General features: G+C 43.2%; 1 protein-coding gene across 2 annotated transcripts in view; it reads left to right on the top strand.

Annotated features, from left to right (window-relative positions):
- The window catches only part of csgalnact1a (chondroitin sulfate N-acetylgalactosaminyltransferase 1a), a 71,351-nt gene that overhangs the window by 36,321 nt on the left and 18,215 nt on the right, over positions 1 to 16,815 (top strand). For both annotated transcript variants that reach the window (XR_007039342.1, XM_047372902.1), the window contains exons 5-7: positions 10,857 to 11,035; positions 11,494 to 11,588; positions 15,481 to 15,562. Coding sequence is in view for 1 of the 2 variants with exons in the window: in XM_047372902.1 (XP_047228858.1) it covers positions 10,857 to 11,035; positions 11,494 to 11,588; positions 15,481 to 15,562 (356 nt within the window). In the remaining variant the exon portion in view is untranslated. The remainder of the gene's footprint in view (positions 1 to 10,856; positions 11,036 to 11,493; positions 11,589 to 15,480; positions 15,563 to 16,815) is intronic.

The raw sequence follows: 16,815 nt of genomic DNA, 5'->3' as shown, positions 1-16,815 counted from the left end.
ATACAAACATACAAAGGAATTTGACTCCGGTACACTTTGCTCTTTGGTTTTGTTTTTGCATTACAGAATATACATTTTTACAATGTACAATATACACATATATAAATAAAAAGTTGCATTTGCAACATCTGTATGCTGTTGTTTTGTACTCTATTGAATGTACAACAGAGAAACAGCCTGGGGGAAGAAACTGTCTCTGTGGTGGCTGGTTTTAGTAAACAGTGCTCTGTAGCTGCGGCCTGAAGGTAAAGCTCTGAACAGTTTATGTGCAGGATGTGTGGGGTCTGCAGAGATTTTAGCAGCTCTTTTCCTGACCCTAGACCTGTATAAGTCCTGGATGGACGGAAGGTCAGCCCTGATAATTCTCTCTGCATTCCTGATTATTCGTTGCAGTCTGGACCTGTCCTGTTTTGTGGATGAGCCAAATCACACAGATGGATGAAGACAGGACAGATTGAATGATGGCAGTGTAGAAGATGACCAGCAGCGCCTGTGGAAGGTTGAACTTATTGAGTTGCCTCAGGAAGTACAGTCTCTGCTGGACCTTTGTTCGAACAGTGTCTATGTGTGAAGACCATCTCAGGTCCTCAGAGATGGTGGTTCCTAAGAACCTGAAGTGGTCCACAGCTGATACAGTGTTATTGAGGATGGTGAGGGGGGTGTATGGGGGTGGTGTTCTCCGAAAGTCCACCACCCTTTCCACAGTCTTGAGTGGGTTGAGTTCAAGGTAGTTCTGACAACACCAGTGTACCAGCCGATCCACCTGCTGTCTGTATGCAGACTCATCACCGTCCTGGATAAGTCCAATGACGGGTCCGCTGAGGTGCAGTCATTTGTGTACAGGGAAAAGAGAAGAGGAGTGGGGATAGAACACACCCCTGGGGGGCACCAGTACTTATTGATCTGGATCGGGAGAAGATGCTCCCCAGTCTCACCTGCTGCTGTCTGTCTGTCAGGAAGCTGTTGATCCACTGGCAGGTGGAGGCTGGGACATTGAGCTGGGTGGAGGATGTCTGGTATGATGGTGTTGAAGGCCGAGCTGAAGTCTACAAACAGGATCCTGGCATACGTCCCTGGACGGTCGAGGTGTTGCAGGATGAAGTAGGCAGTGTATGTTACCAACAGACACAGTTTTGCAAATAGTTACCTTTTTAAAAAGAGATTTGGATGGTGTTCCTTATATTTAAGCTATGACTGCATGCGTGTCTTGCTGCTAGAAAGTTTTCCATGCTAGGTTATTCTTTTTATTGAGGGAAAACTAAAGGGAATTCTCTGCCTTTGGCCACTATCTACAGCTCAAAACAACTGCTGAAAACTCTGCACTGTTTCAGGGAAATCAAATTTAAAAGATATTAAACTGAGGTAATGCAAAACTAATAGCATTCCCATGTCTAAATTTTACTTTCACACAGAATTTTGTTGAACCTTTGACATGAATGAAATAAAACAATTTATTTCCTAAAGATCATTTTCCCTGCTGCAGTGTTGGCGTTATTACAGACCAAGATCAGTTTCCACAGAGCCCTTCCAACAAATTCTGCTCAGCTCCACCAACCGGTTTAGTTTGTTCCTTCTCAAAAATAGCCTCAAGCAAGTTGGTCTTTTTTTTCCCCATGGCAGAAATCACATCGCATTCACACTCTTTGCTTTCAGTCATCACCATGTCCCTTGTCACCATTTACATAAATAACAGCTATAATGAACATCTAGAGATTTCCTGTGAACCTGTAACAAGGTTGGTTCTTACTCTCCTACCTTTTTTGCCAGACATAGGGATGCGTTTTAAAAATAGACTGAATCAGAACTTGCACTTTCAAATATACCACTTAGAAATCCACACTTCAAAGCCTCAAACCTATTCACAAGGGGTCCTGTGAGTAAATGAGCCCTATGTGGCTTAGAATAGAGATATAAAATAATGTTAAACAAAGAGGCAGAGGAGGTAAGGTTGGAGAGGGACAGAGATGGTGTGGAAAGGATAGTGAAGCACGGGTGATCTGATCTAACTAGATACCAGTCAATACATATAAATAATTACTGTGTTGTGGACACAGAGAAGAGCTGATGGCTGCAGAAAAAAAAATGGTGGGAAAGGAAATCAGAAGAGATAAGATTGGAAAGCAAAGCCAACATGGAAAAAACATGAAATCCTATGGATAGAAGCAGATAAAAACAAGGATTATGCGGGAAACTGGAAAAAGATAAAAGAAGAAAACAATGACATCACATGGTGACTCATTTAATCCTGAATTTCTCATTATTTTTATTCCCTAAATAACGTGCCTTTTATTATATATGCAATTTCAGTCAGTTCTCAGATGCCTCAAGAAGATCCCATAAAACCCTAAAGAATGAATTAACATATTAAACTGTATTATAGGATTAATTAATTACAGGAAGATTATGAGTGGATTTAGTGGCATACAAATCAGAGCAGCATAGTCTTCATGTTCCTTCACAGATCATTTACAGATGCAATGAACAAATTACTCTGTATCATTAACTTGTTTAACTCTTTTGCCTGAGGTGAGGTCTCAGTCAGCTTGCATTCACCCATGTGTGGACTGCTGATTATCTTGCTCACTAAAGTACCAGCTCTTTCCATCTATTAGACATCTGTTCAGAGGAAAAAGCATCAGGGTTTGTTCTACATCAAAATCAGACAGGTAAACGAATAATGGAACATGAGTCATTCTATATCCGGGGTTATGGCGGGTGAAACTCAAGAAGAATTGTGATAGACAATGACTGTAAATGTAAAAAATGCAACCATCAGTCAGCTCACGGCAAACATTTTAACATGTTAATGTTAAGCCTTTGCAGGCTTTTCTGTTTTGAACTAACACAAAAACTTTTACAGCTGGGGCTGATAGGAACGATCTGTTTACAATCAAAGTGCAATAATAAGAGTGCAAAAACTGTTATTGCTCGAATGCTAAAAAGTAGTTTACTTTGCTTAAGAAGTCATTCCTATATGGCAATGCATTTTTTATTGATTAGTACATTGACATTCCATATCCCAAACATCAGATTATACCCCGAGGAAGTAGCTTGTTCAGGCGTGCCCTTATCTCCCAGCCAGAGAGCATAGCACCCAATCCTGATTTTCCTCCTCGCAGGTCGTGGGAACTTCCTGTTGACACCTTGGGTTGAATCCAGCCGCTCCTCTGAAGCCAAGGCTCAACCTTCTGGCACAAGCCGTTGAGCCTCTGCCCCCAGGCCTGGCTGTAGGGGATCTGTGGTGGCCTGTGGTAGCCTGGTTTAACATGTATATGGTATAGTGTTAAATGTGTAGGGAGGCCATGTAGGAGCATTATTTTCCTATGGCATCATATCGTCCAATGTATATTTAAAAAAAAGACTCATATGCAATAGTGTGACAGAGCTATTAGTCTTATCCCCTACAGGGCCTATGATTCCCATGTCTTGCCAGGGGAGCCAAGGTCCTGGACAGCATAGTCCTCAAGACTGGATATTCTTCAGAGGGGCCAGCAACTTCCTCAAGTGGAGGAGTATTTTGGTGTCTTTTTAATAAGTGAAAGTAGGATGGAGTAAGAGAGGGATAGATGAATTAGAGCCTTGTCTGCTGTAATGCGGGTGCTGTTCCGGTCTATTGTGGTGAAGAAAGAAGCTCTTGAGTTACTGATCCAGCTACTTTCTCACCTGAACCTATATGATTTTAAAAAAAAGCAAGATCCAGGATGCTAGAGGCTAAAATTAGCTTTCTCCATATGGTGGCTGAGCTCAGCTGTAGAGATAGGACAAGGTGCTCAATCATTTAGCAAGAGCTCAAAGTACAGCCCCTAGTCCTCCACATCAAGTGGACAAATGGTTAAGGTGGCTTAAGCATCTTAACAGGATACAGTCTGGCTCCCTTCTTTTTTGAGGTTTTCTGAGTCCATCCCACTAGGAGACCTAGAGGGAGACCCTGAGGCAGACCAAGAACTTGCTAGAGAAACATATTTTCTGACCTGGGAACAACTTGATTTAATTTGTGAAAATGAAGAGAAAATAATCAGACAGAAAAAAACATACAATTATTTGCAAATTATGGTATTTTAATAAATAAAATAAAAAAAAATGTACAATAAAATAGCATCATTACAAAATAAATTCAAACAGATTAAACACATTTTAAACAAAACTAAGATAACTACATAGAGTAGATCATGTATCTATGGTAGAACATAGCAAAAAACCCAGTAACATTTAATAATTAAGAATATTATTAAAAAGTTAATTAATTTCAGTAATTCAGTGAAACACATTATATACATTAATTACATTTATTATATTTATGATTAGAATATTACCTCAGACCAATAAAAAACACATTTTTAATACAGAAATGTGAAAATTATGTTAAATACCTGCCTAAAGGTTGTCATTTTTAAAAGGTACTTTTAAAGATATTCTAATGTATTGAATATGACTATACTTCTAGTGACAATTTAGTTTGTTTTATATTTACTTGACCTCTGAGGCTCAGCAGATAGAAAATACCAGAACAATGCTGGTGTACAAACAAGAAGTCTCACTTCTTCACAAAGCGTGTAGGTATGTGTCATATCTGATGCAATGTTTGTTAAAACATGCTTGTACCTTATTCAGTGAAGTAACTGAGATTCCCAGTACTGAGATTCCCATTTAAAAAGCAATATCACTGTAATTAGCTGGCTTTTTTGATATGAAACACAAAGTGACAAGAATAAACAGAAGCCACAGATTTGGAGCTTTCATTGAAGGTTGTTCAGTCAACAAGCGTCATGTTTGCTGTCAGTATAACCTCCTCCCTATCCTTACTGAGCATAACTAACAGGATCAGACCTACAGCTGAGACACATTCGGGTAGCTTTTCACAGATTTTTACTGATGCAGTTTCAGCTGGGCACAGGCCATCTTGCCTGCAGTAATTAAAAGGGAGTCGTTGGACCAATAGGAGGGGTGTGGTGATGTGTGTGGGTGACAAAAGATCAAAATACTAAAAGCAACTAAGAAAACAAGGATTTAAGTAGGGTTAGGGCTACACTGTGACTTTTTCTGGTTATATCCTCTTTATACGTGTTTTTTTTTTTGGGGGGGGGGGGGGGGGGGGGGGGTTGGGGGGGTTTGTATTTCATTTGGGCAACATGCAAATTCAATCAGTAATTTTTTCTTTTATAATCTGCTTCAACCTACCCATGGTGAAACTCGATAACACCAATGCATCAATTTTCAACCGTCTCTGTTGATGTAACCCCATCTATTATCTACTTGTAACTGCAAAACCAACTCTGGATTTGAGGACTTAATCTGAATTTGTGACCATTTTATCAGGATTTCCTCACAGGTTCTTCAAAAAAAGATAAACTATATGCACCCAGTTCACCCAAAAAAGACACTTGGCTTTCAGCATCTATGGTAATACTTTAAATAATCAGGAATTTATACATACTATTCAAAAGGTGATGGATCATCCTTGACTCTTTTTGAAATGTAAATACGCACAGGAATTTGTTAGCTTAGGTTGGCACAAAGCGTATCACAAAGGTGATCAGTCATACAAACCCACTTGTACCTTTAAAGCCATTCGTTGTATTATTTAATGCAATTGTGACAGCTTAGGTAAATATGAAGCAGGTACATTTTTGCAAACTTTTAATATCATATGCCGCCCCTCTTGCTCTGAAACTATATTTATATGAATTTAATAGGTGAAAACCACAGAACAAAGCAGTAAATCAGACCAAAACAGTGGCTATTGTTTCACAGAAAATACTTTCTAAAACACAAATAAACCCCCACACACCTCCAGAGGACATTGTGCTTAACCCAGTGTGCTGTTCCCATGTCTAGATAAAAAACTGGAAGGAGACAGTGGTTTTAACTGAATGCTATTTCTTTATTGTATTCACTCTTTTAGGCGGTTCATCCTCACCCAAAGACTAAATGTCATGGCCCTGAAATAAGTTTAGAACCAGTAACTCATTTAATCCTGCATTGTTCTCTTCTATACTCTAATATAAAAACCTTATGAATTTTAAAACAGAGGGAAAAATGAGGATACGTTTTTTTTTTTTTTTTTTGTTTTCTGAATGAAACTAAAAAGAAATTGTCTGCAACATATGCAGTACCTTGCAATGTAGTCACACACCTTGAAATTTCTGTACCCTTTTTTCATCACATTGCAAATACAAACTTCCATATGCCATCAGGGGGTCACCTAACGAGAGAATACAGTCCACCTTTGTGTAATTTAATCTCAGTAGAAATCTAACTGTCCTGTGTATGTCTCATAGGTTTCTTAGAGAGCATTAGTGATCAAACAACACTGGTGGTGCCAGCATTATGCTGTAGGGATGTGATTTTTAAAATCAGGGACAGATAAGCTAATCAGAGTTGATAGATGGAGATAATTTCAATTCAATTCAGTTTTATTTATATAGCGCCAATTCACAACAGATGTTGTCTCAAGGCACTTCACAACAGTCAGGTACATACATTCCAATTAATCCTAATCATTGAACAGTGCAGTCAGATTCAGTTATTTATTCAAATTGGATAAAATGTTTTTCTGTCTAAGGAAACCCAGCAGATTGCATCCAGTCAGTGACTTGCAGCATTCCCTCCTCCTGGATGAGCATGTAGAGACAGTGGACAGTCACTGGCGTTGACTTTGCAGCAATCCCTCATACTGAGCATGCATGTAGCGACAGTGTAGAGGAAAAACTCCCTTTTAACAGGAAGAAACCTCCAGCAGAACCAGGCTCAGTGTGAGCGACCATCTGCCACGACCGACTGGGGTTTGAGAGAACAGAGCAGAGATACAAAGAAGCACTGATCCAGGAGTATTTTCTATGGGAAGGAAAAGTAAATGTTAATGGATGTAGCTCCTTTAGTCGTTTCATCTAGAAAGAAGGAACTGATAAACTCTGAGCCAGTTTTCAAGGTTAGAGTCTGAAAGAGAGCACATAGAGTTAGTCACAGTAAAAGCTCAGTCAATTGCCATGTCTAGGAGAGAGAAAGGGTTAAACACCAAAAGACAGGGCTATGTGGATTATTGATAGAGGGTGAGCATTAAGTTGTTGCCAGCAGAAGCTCGGACGATTCCCCTCTCCAGAAAGGTGTCACAGGTAGACACAGAGTCAGGCCAGGTGTAGCTTCTAGGAAGAGAAAAGAGAGAAAAAGTTAAAAGCTGAAATAACAGCAAATAATGCAAAAATGGAGAGTAGTGTGAGAATGTAGCGAAGAGGGAGAAAGTGGTCATTATGTCCTCCAGCAGCCTAAGCCTATAGCAGCATAACTACAGAGATAGTTTCAGTTCAGATTATTAAGTTAAACGGTGCTTATTTAAAACAATGTTGTCTCAAGGCAGCCCACAAAGCAGAACCAGGCTCAGTGTGGAAGAAAACATGTTAGAGGCTGCAGATGACTTGAGGCTGGAACGAAGGTTCACCTCCCAGTAGGAGAACAACCCTGAGATACAGAGCAATAATGGAATGGGTTCATGTGTTATAATGGACCAGTTAGAGTCCAGACCTAAGCAAGTTTAGATTCTGAGAAAAGAATTGAACATTTTGGTTTTACAGATGCTCCATGAATAATTTTCATTCCACTTCACAGTTATGCACTACTTTGTGTTCTATCACAAAAATCCAGATGAAATACATTCAAGTTTGTGGTTGTACAGGTCCTTCTCAAAATATTAGCATATTGTGATAAAGTTCATTATTTTCCATAATGTCATGATGAAAATTTAACATTCATATATTTTAGATTCATTGCACACTAACTGAAATATTTCAGGTCTTTTATTGTCTTAATACAGATGATTTTGGCATACAGCTCATGAAAACCCAAAATACCTATCTCAAAAAATTAGCATATCATTAAAAGGGTCTCTAAACAAGCTATGAACCTAATCATCTAAATCAACGAGTTAACTCTAAACACCTGCAAAAGATTCCTGAGGCCTTTAAAACTCCCAGCCTGGTTCATCACTCAAAACCCCAATCATGGGTAAGACTGCCGACCTGACTGCTGTCCAGAAGGCCACTATTGACACGCTCAAGCAAGAGGGTAAGACACAGAAAGAAATTTCTGAACGAATAGGCTGTTCCCAGAGTGCTGTATCAAGGCACCTCAGTGGGAAGTCTGTGGGAAGGAAAACGTGTGGCAGAAAACGCTGCACAACAAGAAGAGGTGACCGGACCCTGAGGAAGATTGTGGAGAAGGGCCGATTCCAGACCTTGGGGGACCTGCAGAAGCAGTGGACTGAGTCTGGAGTAGAAACATCCAGAGCCACCGTGCACAGGCGTGTGCAGGAAATGGGCTACAGGTGCCGCATTCCCCAAGTCAAGCCACTTTTGAACCAGAAACAGCGGCAGAAGCGCCTGACCTGGGCTACAGAGAAGCAGCACTGGACTGTTGCTCAGTGGTCCAAAGTACTTTTTTCAGATGAAAGCAAATTCTGCATGTCATTCGGAAATCAAGGTGCCAGAGTCTGGAGGAAGACTGGGGAGAAGGAAATGCCAAAATGCCAGAAGTCCAGTGTCAAGTACCCACAGTCAATGATGGTCTGGGGTGCCGTGTCAGCTGCTGGTGTTGGTCCACTGTGTTTTATCAAGGGCAGGGTCAATGCAGCTAGCTATCAGGAGATTTTGGAGCACTTCATGCTTCCATCTGCTGAAAAGCTTTATGGAGATGAAGATTTCATTTTTTCAGCACGACCTGGCACCTGCTCACAGTGCCAAAACCACTGGTAAATGGTTTACTGACCATGGTATCACTGTGCTCAATTGGCCTGCCAACTCTCCTGACCTGAACCCCATAGAGAATCTGTGGGATATTGTGAAGAGAACGTTGAGAGACTCAAGACCCAACACTCTGGATGAGCTAAAGGCCGCTATCGAAGCATCCTGGGCCTCCATAAGACCTCAGCAGTGCCACAGGCTGATTGCCTCCATGCCACGCCGCATTGAAGCAGTCATTTCTGCCAAAGGATTCCCGACCAAGTATTGAGTGCATAACTGTACATGATTATTTGAAGGTTGACGTTTTTTGTATTAAAAACCCTTTTCTTTTATTGGTCGGATGAAATATGCTAATTTTGTGAGATAGGAATTTTGGGTTTTCATGAGCTGTATGCCAAAATCATCCGTATTAAGACAATAAAAGACCTGAAATATTTCAGTTAGTGTGCAATGAATCTAAAATATATGAATGTTAAATTTTTATCATGACATTATGGAAAATAATTAACTTTATCACAATATGCTAATATTTTGTGAAGGACCTGTAACTAAATATAAAGAAGTTCAAGGGGTATGAATACTAATCTGCCTTTTTTATGTGGTATGTTGTACCGTTTGGTTTTTATTGTTGTACCTCTGTAAAGCATCTTTGAGTTCCTAGAAAAGCGCTATACAGATAGAACATATTAGTATTACAAGTTACCATAATCCTGACAGTCCTTTCAGGTGCTCTCCTTTAACAGTTTACAGGTTTACTTGATTTCCTACTTACTTCCTGCCACATTAAAGCTGAGACTGCATTAAAGTTGTTTGAAACAAGCAGAGTCATTGTTCTGCCTTTGCCATCTGTGGACAGTTAGTACCAGCTGTACAGTACTCGTCTCCTGTGGACTCTGCGCGGACACCCATGCTGTTTGGATTCATGTACTGCTGACAGACATGGATGCTGGTCTCTGTGCTTCGACAGCTTCGGCTGACAGCTCGTTACCACAGACATGTAGTTACATACGGACATCATCCGCCTTGAACTTTGAAGTCATCAGATATTTTTGGAATGTGACGAGGGTGTTTTTACTGGGCATCACTGAAACTGTTGTTCACACAGTCAAATAAGGTGCTTGGTTCCTGCATCATGTGGTTGGAGACATTTAGGATCAAAAGGTCTCATTGTCATAGTTATGGAAGAGGCTGAACGGATCGGAGTGAGTCAAAGGTGTTTACACATTAGTGCAAGGAAAATAAATGTTCACATTCACAGACCTAAAAAAAGGGATGACACTTGGAAAGTGATTCAAGCTGCCTGAAGAATAAACTTTTCCCCTCCTCACAATGAATTCCCCTCAAAAATTACTGTAGCTGTCTCTAGCTGCCTTTTTCCATATGTTTTATAAGCTTGTTGAATGAAAATTGATTGTTCTCTCTGTTTGTTCCGTTTCAAAATAAGACATGAGCCTCTTTTGCCTCAGTCTCTCCATATGAAAACGATATGTCTGTGGGAGCTGCTGTGTGTCTGTGTGGGCGCATGGTTGAGTCAAGGATTGGTGACGAACTGTGAATTGTTATGATCAAAGAAAGAGCCACAGCTGTGTGCATCTACATCCAGCTGTTTCTCTTTACTCGTGCCACACCAATGAAAACCCACAGAGATAGGAAGGTTTCTATTCCTGTGGTCTGAATTTGTGACTCCTCTTCAGTCGCCTAGATCCAAATCAGAGTAAAAACACTGGGGGTTTGCATTGAAGTTAACTGTTTGATGAATATTTTTGCATTTGTTTTGTTTTAAAAAGAATCTTTATCTTTTCAGATTACACAATATCACTCTTCAGTGGTGCATGTAAATGCTGTTGCACAGGAAATATATCTCCATGCTTCAGCGAGGGGAGTTAAAGCTGCATTAGTGGCATTAATCAGCTACATAAAACAGAAGAACAAGAGTTTGAACTTTGATTTAGCTAATCAGACTGATCAATATCATTATTGCATGTAAGATTTTTATGAACAGGCGTGATGATACCTAACTCATTCAAACCAAGACAGTTTTGTGTTTATTTGCAGTTCAATGCAAAAGATTCGAAGTGTTTGACTGCTGCTCTAATGACTTGCATGATCTATGTGCATTTGAAGGGAAGCCAGTTTCAAGAACTATACACTGCTGCAGCTGGATGAAGAGTTTTCTCGGGGACGAGGTTTGGACATTGGGGCCCGGGCGTGGAAGGGAGGCAACGTCCTGCTTTTCTTCTGTGATGTGGACATTTATTTCACCGCTGATTTCCTCAACACCTGCCGACTCAATACGCAGCCAGGTGAGACTCTTCACAAGCTCTACAGTGAAGATTTACATTTAGGCTTCATCTGAATATTTTTGATTACCTGAACTGAAAAGATCTTGGCTTTTACTTCTAACTAAATGTAGTTTCTGGGACAAATAGTGTATCTGATTTTACAGATGAAGGGGTCTTTTTTGGCATGAGTGCACAATAACATTGACTAAATGACAAAAAAATGATGTGACCTGATTTTAGATTGCTTTTTAATTAAACAGTGATGTCAATACCTCTGACTTCATACCTCCTCACTTGAGAGAAAGTGAAATGTGGCTCCCATCAATAAGCACATTTACACTCTACCTCAGTCAAAACAATTGGAAGCAATTCCATTCAGTGATCTTATTATGGGGACTAATAAAACTTTGAGTGAAAAAAATTATGAATTAAGATCATTAAGATCACAGACAAAGTGAAACACTGCTTTGTCCCTGCAGGTAAAAAGGTGTTCTACCCTGTATTATTCAGCCAGTACAACCCTGCCCTGATATATGGAAATCCTGAGCACATCCCTCCTGTGGAACAACAACTGGTAATGCATGACCTCCAGATCCATAGTTTGTCAGTTTTATAAAACGAACGTTACGTATGTAACTACGGTTCTATGAATCCCGGATGGCCGCCAGAGGGCGGTGCTGTAAGCACTGAATGTTCCCTTTGCGCATGCGCAGTTCGAGTAATTATACCAACAGAGTCACACCTGTGACACACCGGATGACCAGAGGCTATATATGCCTTTGTCATCCAAGGCTCTGTTCCTACAGAATCTTCTCGCAGAAGCAAGGATTCTGAGTGACAGAGAATCTCTGGCGGTCATCCGGGATTCATAGAACCGTAGTTACATACGTAACTTTCATTCTATTTCATCCCTACTTACCGCAAGAGGGCGGTGCTGAAAGCACTTAATGACTAATACCAACCATGTCACGAGGAATCCTGAACACATATCTCACTGAGAGGGACCAGCGGAGCCTCGCAGAAGAACCTGGCCCAGGGGATGAGGGCGGCCACATTAACATTGTAGAACCTGGCAAACCTGGCGAAGCCCTCGATGCAGCAGCACATATGGCCTCCAGCAGAACCCCCCTCATAGCAGCCCAGGAAGCAGAGACGCTCCTGTTAGAATGGGCCTTCACATGGACCGGCAGTGGACAGTGTCCTGCCCTGTAGGTGTGGCAGATGACATTCACAATCCAGTGGGAGAGACGTTGTCTAGCAAGAGGACAACCCAACCTGGGACAGCCATAGCACAGGAAAAGCTGGTCTGAGCGTCTAACTATTTCAGTGGCAGCAACGTATGCCTCCAGTGGCCGTACTGTGCACAATAACTCAGACCCATCCGCCGTTGCACCTGACTGAGGCCGAAACCGAGCCAATATCAATGGCTGGTTAAGGTGCGAACTGGACAACACCTTAGGCACAAACGCAGTGTTAGGCCACAAGGCAACCCCAGAACCATCTGGACCCCATCAGAGACATGAGAGACTGACAGAAAGAGCATGCAGCTTGCCAACCCTCTTAGCCGAAACAATAGCCAACAAAAAGGCAGTCTTATAAGAGAGCAACTTGAGGTCTGCCTGCACCAAAGGCTCGATGCGGGAGCGGCACAAAGCTTCGAGAACCAATGGCAGATTCCAGTCGGGCACTCTCCGAACCAGCGGCGGGCGCAACCTACATGCACCGCCCAGAAAAAGAGAGACCATATTGTGGCTCTCCACCATTCGGTCATCAACAGATGCATGATGACATGAAATTGCTGCGACATATACCTTGAGCGTCGAAGGAGAGCCGCCCTTATCAATTAGGGACTGGAGAAACTCCAGAATAGTGGGCATCGGACAAGAAACCGGATCTTCATTGCGGCCAGAACACCACTGCGAAAAAAGACGCCATCTGTTGACATACTGCTGACGAGTAGAGGGTGCCCTAGCACTCAATATGGTGCGTCTGGCAGGGTCCGAACACCCAGTCAGCCTCCCAGTGGCCATGCCCACAGCCGGAGACGTTGAGGGTCGGGGTGCCATATCAATCCGCCCAACTGGGACGGCAGATCCCTCCTGGATGGAAGACACCATGGGGTGCTGTGACACAGGCTCCGAAGCAGCGGGAACCACGGTCGCACTGGCCATAACGGAGCCACAACAACCTGTGGCCCTCTCCGAGAACCCTCCGTAGAGTAGGCCAAATCAGCGAGAGGGGTGGAGAAGTGTACAGGAGAACCCAAGGCCAGGGAGGAGCTAGCGCGTCCTGGCCCAGTGCGCCTGATGCCCCTGTTAGGGAATACCAGAGAGGGCAATGAGTTGACTCCTCTGTGGCAAACAGATCCACCTCCGCCTGACCAAAGCATCTCCAGATCATGCGCACCACATGGCAGTGAAGAGATCACTCTCTCGGAGCAGGGGCCTGGCGAGAGAGATCCTTGGACACCTCCAGAAGCCTCATCGATCTGGTGCCTCCGTGATGGTTGTGGTAAACGACAGAGGTGTTGTCTGTTCGAACTGGCACATGCCGTCCCTCTAGGTGGGGCAGAAAGCACCTGAGGGCCATGTGTACAGCTCCCAGCTCCAGCATGTTTATGTGTTCGGAGCGCTCCCGCTGATGCCAGAGACCCTGGACCGCTCTCTGTTGCCACACAGCGCCCCAGCCCATGGGGCTGGCATCTGTTGTGACCACCTCCCTGCGACATACCACTAACCCCAAAGGGACAACCATGAACAAACAAGTCTCGTCTCGCCATGGTGCTAGGGCACAAAAGCAAGTCCATGTCACCATGAGCCTGCAACGCCTGTGCAACTTGGCGTCCAGGCGAAAGCTGTTGAGCCACCTCTGCAAAGGACGCAGAAGGAGCAAACCCAGGGGCACAACACGAGTGCCTAGCAGCTGCAGGAAGGTGATGTTGGGAAACCGCCTGCCCAGCCTGAACTGACTAACCAACTGGAGTATGTCGGCCACCCTGAGAACAGATGGACGAGCCTTCAAAGTTGTCGAGTCCAAAAGCATCCCAAGAAAAGTGGTCATCTGGGACGGAACCAGGCAACTCTTCGCCAAGTTGACTTTGAGGCCCAACTGTGACACATGAGCAAGAAGGCGGTACGTATCTTGGATGGCACCTGCCCGAGAGACGGCGCAAAAGAACCAGTCTCCAGATACAGAAGAATTCTGACTCCAGAGGCTTGCAGGGGAGAGAGGACCGCTTTCACGCAACGAGTAAACACCCTTGGGGAAAGGGAGAGGCCGAACGGGAGTACCCGAAATTGCCAATGGCGACCCCGATAAGCAAACCTGAGAAAGCGGCGATGTTCTGCCACAATAGGCACATGAAATTAGGCGTCCGTCAGATCTATTGACGTAAACCTGTCTCCCTTTGCAACAGCCTGAAGAACTTCTGACGTCGTAAGCATGTGGAAGGGAAGCATCCTCAGGAACTGATTGAGTCCCCTGAGATCTAAAATGGGGCGAAAACTGCCTGTTTTCTTTGTCACCGCAAAGTACATCGAATAGTAGCCCCTGGGATGCCGTAGAAGGTCTTCAGCCTCGAATGCACCCTTGGCCAGGAGGGCGGAAAGCTCCTGCTCCAGTGCTTGGGATCTCACTGGGTCGGCGATAACGGTCATTTTGATCCGCCGTGAGATGGGGGGCCACCGTCGGAATTGTGGCCTGTAACCGTGGGTCAAAGTGGTAGCCACCCACAGATCCACAGTATGAGCAGCCCAGAAACTAAGCTGCTGATGGGAGAAATGTCCGACTGCTGGCCCTGTGGCATCATCTTCGACCCCCACTGCCCCTGGGAGCCCTGGGGTGGGGGCGACCAGGATCCCGTGTCTGTCTAACTGGGCGGCGGAATGGCTGACGAAAGTCCCTGCTGGGTCTCCACCTCTCGTGGTTAGAACCCCACCGACATATCACCATGCTGAGGTGGCGGCCGAGCACTCGGGCTAACGGAAGGATGGCTCGAGCGCTGAGGAGGAGGGGGCATACTCCTGCGGAGGCCAGAAAGCTGCTGGCTAGTCTGGCGTGCCTGAACAGTTCGCTCCAGCGCCTCCACAGCTGCTGATCCGAACAACTCCCCTGGCACGACTGGGACGCCCCTGAGGGTCCGACGGCATGCTTCCGTCAGAGGAGACTGCGCCAGGCAGACCTGTCGACGAGCTTGAACAAGAAAAGACATGACACGGCCGAGCTCTCTGGTCATCAGCGCAAAGGCCTGCAATGCTGCGTCGCTAAACCCAACTGCCGCAGTTGCACCACCAGCGTCCTGAAGGGAACATTCAGTGCTTTCAGCACCGCCCTCTGGCGGTCAGTAGGGATGAAATATAACTGCTAGCTACTTGTGGAGAAGGTTTTGACATATTTTTCCTCTTATACAGCTAGATCTACAAATCCTACTGTGTGTTTCAGAATATTTTTGGCAACTCTCCCTGTAGGTGATCAAGAAAGACACGGGCTTCTGGAGGGATTTTGGTTTCGGTATGACATGTCAGTACAGGTCTGACTTCATCAACATAGGTAGGGATTACACAATAGAGTTTACACTGCAGTCACACCACTTTTACAACGGCTCAAGGATTTCACAGTCAGATCCACCAGAGGGTTGATTATCTGAGTGGAGGCATGACATTGCACAGTAAAAATCAACTTCTTCATATGCAGCAGCAATATCCGCACTGCTAATGACGCCAATGCCTAACAGACATGAAAAACAGCAGGGCACAAATAGCTCAGGATTGCATTACTGTTCACTACAGGAAGAAGGTTTTATTATATTACTCTGCAGGAAATGACTCTCAGCAGCAACTCTGTCTGTGAAAAAAAAGTTTTTCACTGATTCAGTTCAAAAGTGACATTCATATATTTTATAGATTAATGACATAATGATAATTTAGATGATTAAAGATGATAGCTAATTAAAAACAACATTTTGTAAAAAAGGCATGTATGAAAGTCAAGGTCTTTCATCTGAAAAGGGAACCTCTGAGCAACTGTCCAGTCCTTTTTGTCTTTAGCCCATATGAGACACTTCTGGCGTCTCTGGTTCAGAAGTGACTTAGCCCAAGGATTTTAACTTTGTGCCTTATGTCCTGGGTATCTGTGTGTGGTGGGTCTTCAGCGTCAGTGTATGCCTTAAGAATCTCCATCAAATTTAGAAATAGGCTTCACTTCACAAGGTTGCTTTTTTACCAAAATGTTTTCTTCCACTCAACTTTCCATTAATATGCTTGAATACCTTTTGTGGCATTAGCCGTAAGACCTACAGCCATACATCTTCAAAATTAACAATTAACTTATTTAATTGTATTACTAAAATAAATAAACAAACTTTTAAATAAAATTGTAATAATATACTTCAGTTTTGTTTCCCTCCAATTTAAAACCATATAATGGTGCACTGGAATTCTGTGTTTCATGCAGACAGATTCCTATCTTAGCTCTGCAATAAAAAATACAAAAAAAGAGACTCATCTTGATATTTCAATTTTGAGTTCACAAAGCTTTTATTCATTTGAATGTTGCAGTCTTATATTCAAGCTCTAGATTTAGCCAAAACATTACAGAAGCTATCCAGATCCTTAAGGTGAATTGACAACATCACTAGGGAGCTACTCCTTAAAATCTGCTCTACTTTCTCTGTTGAAAAGAGGATCCAAAGTTAGAAACACCGTGCCGTAGTGAAGAATAATTTCAATTATACGTACAGTCAGATGATGAACTGCACCCATAGTAAGAAGAGTGTACACTGTCTCTCAAGACTATGGTTTTTA

This window comes from Girardinichthys multiradiatus, chromosome 8 (assembly GCF_021462225.1).
Source record: "Girardinichthys multiradiatus isolate DD_20200921_A chromosome 8, DD_fGirMul_XY1, whole genome shotgun sequence".
In the NCBI taxonomy this organism is placed as follows: Eukaryota; Metazoa; Chordata; class Actinopteri; order Cyprinodontiformes; family Goodeidae; genus Girardinichthys; species Girardinichthys multiradiatus.
Note: the sequence above shows the minus strand (reverse complement) of the source record. Positions and strands in the feature narration are given on the sequence as shown.